Here is an 11,338-nt window from a genome sequence, read left to right as displayed (position 1 = left end):
AACAAACAGAACTTTGTCATTCCTTGCTCATTTTTCCTGATTGAGGTGTCAGATTAAAGGGCAGAAACTCAACTTTCTAGAAATGTGATTGTGTCTTTGAAATTCAGATACCGTCCGCCAAATGACTTTTGGTTTCCTCTCTTCAAATTCATTTTAATCACCCATACGTGAAATATGCATCATATTAGTTGCATCAAATGAAAGAAGAGGATCTAAGCTTTCCAAATATGTGTCATTTGTTAATTATAAATGTGGCTAAGTTATGATAAACCATCGATAATTCTCGGTTTCGTTTTTTTCTGGGACGCACTATATAACAACTGGACATATTGTGCGATTAAGATTTGGATGAAGAAAAAAAAACTGTTTGGAATATCTGATACACTAGGATATTTTTCGCACTAAAACCGTTGATAGTCAATTCATTAAACATAAACCGGCCCGACCGGCAAATTTAGTCCTCTTGTTTAAACGATGATTTAAGTCCGTCACCTATTTGCCAAACTGGACCGTATCTGACGGGACACCAGTTTGGTGGTTTCGCTCTCATGCAGCTTGACATATAGTTCGTTTCCATAGCAACATTATGCCATATCATTGACAGCTCCTGTAACCTTCATGACACCAACACTTGGATAACCCCTTTTCTTCAGGTAAGTTTTAGGTACATGATGACATTCCGTATCGCGAAGTTAACTTCTATCTTTTAACATGCAGTGAGATTTCTCACTGTTGTGGCATCTCCATGGATGCTTGTGGTTTAGTTCGTGGTTCTGCAAGCTGTAATCTGTGGGAAATGGCACTTCAAGGCCGTTGATGTTACAGATTCTAACCACCAAGCTGAAAATAAATCGATGGATCAACTACTTCTAAAGGTAAATGTCTATTACGGTAAGAACCGAATCTTTAATTGTGGAAACTTTGCTTTATCAACAGGAACACAATAATCTGTCCGGTAATTTTGGTAAGTGTAGGCCGTTGACTTGTTGTCTAGGTAATCTACAAGAGAAGGGAACCCGGAGTGAGCCGATTTTTAAGAAACTCCTAAGACGAGGTTTCAAGTATTCCAAGACATCCATTAGCTTATAAATTAGGGTTCAGCCTAAAACCATTATCTAGAATCCAAAACAATGATTTCAGACATGCATCTGACTATGTTATACCCTCTGTCATTTTAATGTCTTTCAAAGTTTTATCGCGTCCAATTTATCCAGACGGTTATAAGAAATAAACTTGGCTTAATCACATTTAACTGCCTGCGATTAAGGCCAGTCTATTACGTGGAAAAGGGGGGTTCTTTTTGTTTAACAATCTTTCATTTCACTTGAATGAAACGCGCTTTTCCATCAAAATAAAGAAATATAGCATAGGCCTGTCTCTCGAATGCTCATCAATTCTGTTGGTTCTACTTTTGAACCACAAAAAGTACAATATCGACCCGACGTTAAGGGCCCTCATGCCGAGGTTTCATTTCGTGGCATCCGTGATGGGCACAATAGAAGGAGGGTTTTATAGACTGCTCACCAGGCATATCGAGACATAATGGGGCACTCTGGTGAATCTTCCATTGTATCCTCGCCCCACTCAACCGATCTGCACTAACTATAGAAGCCCATTTAGATCACTGCTAGCTACCAACAACGATACAGGTGGGTGTTATGTAGATCTGTGTAAAACTCTTGATAGTATAATCCAGTATACACAGGCAAGGTATAACGTGGACCATGATAAAGGTGTATAATTTAGGTTCAGTCTTGATTAGGAGGAGACAACGATATTTTGGAGATAAAGCCTTTAGCGCCAAAGGCCTATATAGCTCGAAAAGTAAGTACATACAAATATAATCATTTAAGTAAACATTGCAAACAGTAGTGAATTAGTGAGTATAATACTATATGTACAATTAATTATGACATGAAGATTGAGTTTGTGATATTAGAAGTGTAACATTGATTTGTTCTATATCACTACAGTCAACTCAAACGTACTGAAAATCACCGTATATTATATGTTATAATCCTATAATTATGTAATTTTGTAAGAATATTTTGAATGGAAGTTTGCTGCCATGTTGCCAGTTATGAGCCACAGCATATACTCTCTAATAAACTAATTTTCCCAAATAAATTCCGTGTTGCATCTTCAATCGTAAAATCTGTTCAACTTTAGTTTGTATAGAGGAGAAGTGTCTTTAAATAGTATGAGTATTATCATATATCGTACTAAGTAATTCGTATACAACACTTTACGTATATATCGGGCTTTTGAAAATGTGTGTTTGTTTTCATATCTTACCCATTTTTGTTTAACAATTCAAACTGTAAGTTAGATACTGTTTATGAAATGTAATATGATTTAACTACCTTCACCTTTAACATAAAAACACAATATCTTATGCAACTTTCTTTTAGAATGTACCGAAAACGTTAATTTTGTCTTTTATCGTTATTTTTATTTCATTATTTTCGGCTCGGATGTGTAAAATAATAAATGCAATAAAAACATTTTGTCTCGATACATTTTTTTGGGACACCGTCCACACACGAGATGAACTACAAGCCAATCTCCGACACGTTTAGAGACTTATATTATATAGATGAAAATTGCATCAAAAATACTGGGCATGTTTCCAATAATGTTACTATGAATAATGTCAGAACATGTCATGAGCAGTTCAAATTTTATTGAATTCCCAATTGATATCATGACTCATGCAGGTTGAAATATATTATGATCTCTGATATCAAAATTTAATTTAAAAAAAGAAAACATTAAATATAAAATATTTAATGTTTTATTTTAAGAAATTGTTTTGCTTTGTGTTGTTTTAATTTACATTTTTGTATTAGAAATGTAGCGCGATTGTGCCATTAATCAAAATTAAGGTGATTTATATGCATGTAGATAACCCTAAAGCTGTAATCAATATACTAATCTTTGTACTTTGATATCTTTTTTCAGATTTCAAGCAGATCATGTGAACAAGATGAACATTCATAAAGCACAACAAAACAGACTGCATTAATAAAAGTGACAATACATGCACCCTATACGATTGAACAAGCTGCTCATTTCAAGAAGACAAAATAATTCAGATGGGATTGCAACAAAGCAGGAAAAGTTGATGGTTATCTGGTCATGTTGCTGAGACAGATTTTACGTTTTTGGAATACTTCAGGTTCTACAGAGAAGAAGCTGTAACACAATGGCACATGATGGTCGCGATGTCACCGCCACTTCCAAACCGAGAGGTAAATTAGAATGAATATGCAAATGTCATTTATCATGTTGTTAAACTAAATGCTGTTATACCGGTAATAAAATTGTTTTTGTGAACAGGGGTGTCGCTCGAAAATTTCAAGTTGGACCGAAATCCATTAAAACACTACCCTGACAGTTACTAATTTACAAACTTATTATTTTCGTTTTGTTTGTCCGATTTCCCTTAAAATTTTACCAAATAATGAAGGTTGTTTTCCAAATGCATGTGTCCTTGGGCAATATCAGACTTATTGAGAAACCTTTTTTGACAGGGATGTCTGCAACATTGTGACGTTCAGTTTCACATTGCTTTGTAATTATGAAGACAATTTTTGTTTAAAATTGGTAACTTATCATGACTGTATAGCAACAGATATATTCTCATATATATTTATGACTAAGCAAATTAATTAACAGTACAGCTGGGCGTACTTCTTGGCTAACTATAAAATAGCATCGTGATTCCGAGAAGACTGTATGTGGGGTGCAGACTATTAGAATGCTATTGTAAATCACTCTCTCTTGTGCCGGACCAATCAATACCTCCACAAGCAATAGAGGGTGGTAAAAGACAATAATCAATAAAGCAAATTCGCTACCCAGGATCTTAAAACAACAAACACTACAAATTGAGCGGATGTTACATTCACAATGAGTTTGGTACCTGACTGGTCTGTTAATACAACTGGGTATATTCATAGCGAGCAATTACGCAAGTAATTATGTAGGCCAATATGTAATTTTCGAATATGATTGCAAAAACGTCTACTACAGACTCATCTCTATTATTTTGTTTGATAAAGAAAAAGTGTCATTAACCTTATATAAAGTAACAAAAAAGAAAGAAGAAAAAACACAGTTTCACTGCATGTGATGTGCTTCTTTTTCACTTCAGCTTGACCAGACATAATTGAATATTCTGTAGAGCCTACTTTTATTTATTTACAACCTTAACAATTCTATTTAATCCTCCTACAACGACTTCTTCCACATCTTTCTCAAATTAGACAGAACAAAAAAGGGTCCTTATCCGGGCGTTACATAACTGGAGATGAAGATTTGGAGGGGATTTATCAACTTTTCTAAAAGCGAATAAAGTGACGAATATAATAAGATTTTCTTCCTCTTTTGAAACTGAAATAGAATAATGACTATATACAAAGAGCCATAGAGGCTTTCGTTTATTCAAAGATTCTTAGGAAAGTCACACAGTGCCGTTTCTAGCGGAAAGTGGTCGGTGACATCTCCGCTCTTCCCGTTCAAAATTTCTGTCGACAAATATAATTTGATTTGTTTGAGTCTGAGGTATTTGTCGGCAAATGTTATTATCTGTTTACTTCTCTCTCTGTCTTTTTTGGGGGGTAAATCTTGCTTCAGTGTCGGGAAATTGTTAGTAAATTTGATCAAACACCCCGGCCCGTTGATATTGACTTCACTATAATACTGTTAAAGTTTTTAGTGGTAGTGATGAATTAAGTATATATACGCAATATCTATATATTTATGGTTCATAGTGCAACCTGAACATTTCTTCAAAGGCAACATAATTATATGACATAGCACATATCATTTATAAGAGAAGAAGAAGAAGAAGAAAGTTGAAAGTTCGCCTGTGTCGTAGGCGATTGGTACCTGCCGGCCGCAAAATATTGCAGGTGAGACAATCCGCTATTAGTCTTGTCACCTTTCTCGATGATGTTTGTTGAATAAACAAAATACAGCCGATGGTTTCTTTGAATGATGACACGAAAAAAGTGTGTTTGCTCAATTCATTAAGTCAGTCAAGAAAGGGTAGTTCGATTGATTTCTCTTAACACCAGGTTTATTCCTAAAAAGGAGTTCATGCACGAATGGACAGAGAGATGACGTAAGCGCGGTATAAAGCCCATTTCTTTATCCAAACTTGGATATTTTTTTTCAGGTGTGGACGGGGGTGCGAACCCCAGTTTGGCATTATTAAGTACAGATTAAGAACACAAGAAATTGTGGCCACAGGTAGCAATGTATAGAAGAAAATTAAATTATTTTTGTTTGGGAGAAACATTTTCGGCCTTGCGCCGTCCTTCCCCGGTCACCTGTAACTCTGGACCCGATTATGCATTCAGTACCATGACCTAAAGTTTTAAGAATATTAAGAAGCAGGAAATTATAAGTGACATTTGAAGAAAGATTATGATTATGATACACAAAAACAAAAATTAAAATGATGGAGAAAGTAGAACAAGCGTATATAGAACAGTATTCTTAAATGAAAAAGAAAAAATAAGGACGTACACAACATATTAGACTAAATTTGAGATACACTGTAACTAAAAAAAAAAACTTGTGAGTCCTTCGAATAGACTCGATATTTGTCGATAAAATTCATTGACATCCGTTCGCGAGAAAACTAATTTGTTCTTCAGTCATCGCGTGGTCTATAACAAACAATCATGTTGAGTTGGTAGCGAGGGGAGTATGCTATCTAGCGTGGCAATATTAATTGTTTACGCGTTGACGTCATACTTTTAGTACTGTGATGATAGAATTGTATCGTCTTCTAAAAAGGATCTATGGCGATTTACTTATACGTTTATATCTTATATTATATCCGTAAATATGGCCAATATGCGGGATTATGACTGATTCTGTACAAAATCGAGAATTATAGATATCATGGAACATTTAATGACCAAACGACAATGATTTTGCCTCAATCTTTAAATGTTTTCATAAAAATGTCCCATAAAATCGTCATAATTTTCGCATTTAAAGCAGGGGCTAAATTTTACGAATATTAGGTCCAAACTATACTGCATTGAAGAAATTGTCTGTCTAGCGTACTTGCCAACGTCTCTTTTGTCTTTAAATGGTCAATGATCAATCTATAGTCAATATAAACATTCCTCAATAGTCGAGGTAATATTGTGATTGGGATAAAAGAATAACCTCAAATCACGGATCGATTTGCGTTGGCATTGGAACAAAAATCGACCCCCAAAGTGGGTCATTATAGAATGCATTTTCATGGTGATTGAACTCATCTTGCCTTGCATTCATAACTGTCACACGTAGGCCACACAGTATACCCCATACTGAGATTTGATGGGTCCAATGTCTCGGTCTCACAGTCACGATTTATTAAAAACAACCTGTCATTGGAGAGCAGATTCTTCATGTTTATTCAATATTTTAGTTTGAACTGAGTGATCCGTTGGAATGTTTTAATTGATAAAAATGCAATTACGAGTCATGATAGGCCTATTTTGTTTTTTGTATACATCATATTTGCTATATAGATGCTATTATTACGTATATTAGGTCGAACATTCAAATGGATACGGTCTCTCTCTCTCTCTCTCTCTGTCAAGTTAACGCTTTGAGGACATTGTATCATACATTATTATATATGGCTGACAATTTCCATTTCACTGATGATGATGATTACGACAATGATAATGATTATGTTTCTTAACGTAATTTCAATAACCCCATATTTCTGTTAAAAGATTTAACGTGATCAAAGGCCCCGCCTTTTTAATAGAAAAGAAATTTTACAGGGGAAAATTATCCCCATATTCTTGAGCATGAGGTCAATCCAGCTGTAGAAAAAAAGAGTAAAATAACTATAAATAAATGCTCGATTTTAAAATTTCATGCGCTTGTCATGGAATGATGAAAATTTGGTGAGGTATATGAGCTGTTATTATACTAAGGGCTGTCAATCATTATCATGATTATGAGACAGATCAAAATATTTAACCGCAATGTAATTTCATGGTTGAATTGTGGTATATAGTTAGGGACATAATTGCATGAATTATAATGCACAGTCGATAGGTAGTATTGATCATGGACCTAACATGTATTGATTCACAATTAAAACCTGAATAGCTCTTCATGGGGAGAAGGGATGAACTTAGTGAATGTGAAGAATAATGAAAAGAATAGGCAGGAATGATATAGGCTCCCATATTTTGTTGACAGAATGTAAAAACAAATCTTTATTTCTTTATCCATTGTCTACATACCGATGATACATGTACACGAATATTACAGACAGTGTGACAATTAGCGGAAAGTTAAACAGGCTTCTTATATTCCTAAGCAGTTTCATGGGCCAAGCATTGCATAACTTAACTAATATCAAAACGTTAAAATCTTTACAAAATTGTACAAAGCGGTCACTCTTTTGTTTCCCACACGATTCAGAGAGACTGAGCTTTTATTTATTTCATTTCATTCAAATCAACTCAAATCTATTCGGGTTGTATTGATATAAACAATAACAAAACATATCAAAAGTGTAAATATTTGCAAAAGAAGATACAGGAGTGTAGTCTGAAGACTGATGATAATTATCATGTTTAAAATAATGGATAACATAACAAAATAAATGTAAACATTAAACATCAAATTTATGAATTAAAAGCAAATGAACATAATAAAGCAGATTATTGAATATATTATTATGCATTGGATTGTTAAATTAAACTATGTGCTACTTTTCAGATTTTAATTTGTTTTTATATGTTTTCCTTTCCTGTTTCTTTTCTCCAGGTAGCTATTTGGATCCTCTTAAGGCATGCTCTCTCTCTGGAGAAAACGGGGTGCCTGTAGGAAAATCAGAATCGGCAACCTTCTCCAAATACAACTCCCTCATCAAACAATCGCGTCGGAATGCGACGCGGGCTTCCGTGCTCAACGATGTCGAGCGGAGTCGATTTGATTCCATCGTCAAGCGGATGGAAAGCGAGCACGTCTACCATACGGCCGTGCTCGATCGGCAAAAGAGACAGTTCCGAAAATCCCTGCAGGTGCTCGAGAAAGACCGACGGGCGGTGAAGCGGTATTTCGATAAGGGTGGTAAATGGGTGGCGACGCCGCTCAAGCTGGTCGATGGCGTCGACTCGAAGATGAATAGACTTGAGCGACATGAGCGACATGATCTTTTGCCGCCTATTGAGGCCGTGGCGGCCGTGCAGGAAGTCAACACTGAAATACCTGGACACCCAGGAGATCAACCAACGGTGAACAATGTGACAACAGAAGTCGTCCAGCCTGCTTCAGACAAGGAAGAAGTTGCTCCCAAGATGGACAGCCCTGTATCGCAGAAGCCCCCTTTTCCTACCCGTCGACTGCAAAGCATGCCCATGGAGGCAGCTTCCAGCTCAATCCCGAAGCCGCCACAAAGATTCCATACGGGCGATGACTTGGAAACGATGAGAGAACATTTAATGAGTGGACATCATGACAAAGATGACGACAATCGACAAAACAATGACGTGTCTGCTTCGATATGAACGTTTCTGTGTTGGCCAAAATTGCTTTTGAAACATAATTATAAAGGCTCACTTTATCGGCCAACGCGTGTTGCCATTTGCCACTGTATAATGCTTGTTTTTGCATTGCCACTTGCCGTGTTTTCATTTATTACGTCAATTTAAATATCAAATCTATTGTTCAAATGATATGTTGTCTTTTTATATATACCTTAATAGACTCAAGGAATTTTTTATAGCCTTGTATTATTTTGTAAAAAAAAAAAATGTCAACCAATATATTAGTCGTTTGTATACGTTCTTTAAAGTTAAACGTTTATATTCACAATTAAGTGGTATAGCATTTTTGTCAAGATGGTAAGGCCTATTCTTCTATTTTTTTTTATTTGTCACGGAGAATAAATTAGTAAAGCTAATACCTCGACAATTATCCCGGTCATTGGATTCAGGCTTACCAGCTTACAATGTATTCAACCAGGCGCCATTTTACAGACACTCACAATGATGGGCAAGCACCCTACCGTGAACCCATGATTGACACCTGGGTGGACAGTGTCAAAACGGGATTAATAGGTTTCCAAAAAACGTTAGTGCCGGGCTGGGATCCGAACCTTCAATCCTTGGATTGAGAGTCAAGTGAATGCATCTTTATACCACGAAACCTCCACAAAGTGTTATGCGAAACCGGTGTTCAAAGTATCTAAAATTGAATTGATGGGGAAAGTAGAACAAGCGTATATAGAAAAGTATCATTTAAAAAAATAAAAAATAAGGGCGTACACAACTTATCAAACTAATCAAAAGGATATGGGATATTTTAAACTTTTACGATAACTTCGTAAGTATTTTAATTTTGTAATCGCTAAAAATGAATAAATTTCAAGATGTCCGCTGATAACACACAAGAATGAGACAGGAAAATAAGAAATATTTTACTTTGAATGACAAAAATGGAATGACCTCTACTTTCCCACTGATCGACTGAGTGTGTTTTGTGATTTTTGTCTTATAATTTTGGGTTGTTGAAAAAAATGCGTGTGTGTACATTGCAAAATTATATATAAGCGTATATATTGTAAAGAAAAATATATAGACCTACGGGACTTATTACCCATAAAGCCACATACAAATGTGAAGTGTACTGCCAATAAGGAAATATTATTTTCTTTTTCTGCACATTAAAGGACTAGCTTAAAGTGGAAATGGCTAATATGTAATCACGGATGAAACAGTCTATATATCTATAACAATTATTAAACAAGCGTTATAGTTAATCTGCTCCGACAAAGCGCCCCCGATTGTTTTGTTGTTCAAATATATTGAAATAATTATCAAAATATGCGACCATGCATTCCAGGACCGTCACAAATAAGTTTGTAAAGTCGTTTTCATATTCATGTAATGGTAATGATATGAGCTACACGTATGTAGTAATGTAACATGATAACGTTTTTAAAACTTTTTAAGTCGTTTTTTAATATGAAATTATCATATTAAAAGAAAATATATTAAAGTAAAGATTATAATGTTATTGCCATTCAAGTGAGACTTTCTGTGCTGTCTTTTATTTTCTTTCAATGTCTGATGCCATCAAAACAAAATGGATACAGGGCGATCACCTAAAAAGTCGAACCCCATTTATATAAATTAGAAATAATGATCAATAATCAGCAAAATTGTGTTAATCTGAAGAGTCATCTACACTATCTCCAGTAACATTTTCACATGTAAATAAATTTCATTAGAAGTAATACTAACACTATTGAAAGACCTTGCACTTTTAGCATCGTTTACTGCTCTATTTTGAGCGTTTCATAGAAAGTATGTACCTATAATAGCTCCACTGTCAATAAAATATATTAAATGGAGTATATATATCTTTCTAAACCAGCACTTTATCTCATATCACTCCCCATCCCCTATTATTAAAATAAAAGGTATATAAACGGAACAAATTTTTGTTCCCGTTTGCAATCAATTGCTGGTGTACAGTCAACACTGAATATGGAAACATTAGTTTATAATAGCTTTTAGGCTGAATGACCCCCCCCCCCTCTCTCTCAATACAATATTTTGTCTGGAACTATCAAGACCAGCACTCAATCTCATCTCATCAATACCCCTTCCAAGTTTACATTTAAAAGAAATCTGGAGCAATGTGATGGAGCAGAAAGTATTGCTTTTATTATGACAAAAATGTGTTTAAAATCAAATCCAAATTAGACCCTATAATATGCACTATCCAGTATCCATCAATATACTGGAGTTTAGTATGAGAGAATATTAAACAAAAGACATTGATTTCTCCATCAGAGGATTAAAACGAACTAAAGGAGGTTGCTTGGATATAAGGGAGATTGATTTCTTGCTTGGCAGCCTCCTTAAAAAACAATGCATGTGGATCGCTGATTTCGTTGAAGAGATCAATATCTTTTGTTTGCATGGTTTGATTTGGCCGCAATTCACCTGGTGGTAAAAAATAAATAAAGATGGTTTCATGGACATTTATAGATCCAAATATCTTTAGTGGTATCGGTGCGGTCAATATTGTGAGACAGTTTAAAGTGGCACAACATACTTTTGATGATGGCAGTGTCAGATCCAGGGGTAGAAGATGTGTGTATGTTTTTTTTTTTTTTTTTTTTTTTGGGGGGGGGGGGGGGGGGGGCGGTATTGTGGTGTAACAGACATGTGAACCTTCTATTTTTGGACACCCTTCAAAGAAGCATACATCCTCCATTCCAAACTCATTTATGGATCTCTCAGTGTTGCATCAAACTAAAGCCAAGGAGTAAACAGGGAAACAATAATATTTC

General features: G+C 35.2%; 1 protein-coding gene across 3 annotated transcripts; it reads left to right on the top strand.

The window, feature by feature from the left end:
- Positions 1 to 650: 650 nt before the first annotated feature.
- LOC575672 lies at positions 651 to 9,975 on the top strand. 3 transcript variants are annotated; one of them, XM_003725751.3, is made up of 3 exons: positions 651 to 875; positions 2,962 to 3,251; positions 7,801 to 9,975. In XM_003725751.3, the coding sequence occupies exons 2-3, from the start codon at positions 3,206 to 3,208 to the stop codon at positions 8,541 to 8,543; spliced, it is 789 nt and encodes a 262-aa protein (XP_003725799.1). In that variant the 5' UTR covers positions 651 to 875; positions 2,962 to 3,205; the 3' UTR covers positions 8,544 to 9,975. The 3 variants fall into 3 exon arrangements, with proteins under 3 accessions (XP_003725799.1, XP_011673302.1, XP_801796.1); XM_011675000.2 differs by having other exon boundaries at positions 651 to 891; XM_796703.5 differs by lacking the exon at positions 651 to 875 and adding an exon at positions 1,607 to 1,824.
- Positions 9,976 to 11,338: the final 1,363 nt, after the last annotated feature.

This window comes from Strongylocentrotus purpuratus, unplaced genomic scaffold (assembly GCF_000002235.5).
Source record: "Strongylocentrotus purpuratus isolate Spur 01 unplaced genomic scaffold, Spur_5.0 spur5_scaffold_5, whole genome shotgun sequence".
Taxonomy (NCBI): Eukaryota; Metazoa; Echinodermata; class Echinoidea; order Camarodonta; family Strongylocentrotidae; genus Strongylocentrotus; species Strongylocentrotus purpuratus.
Note: the sequence above shows the minus strand (reverse complement) of the source record. Positions and strands in the feature narration are given on the sequence as shown.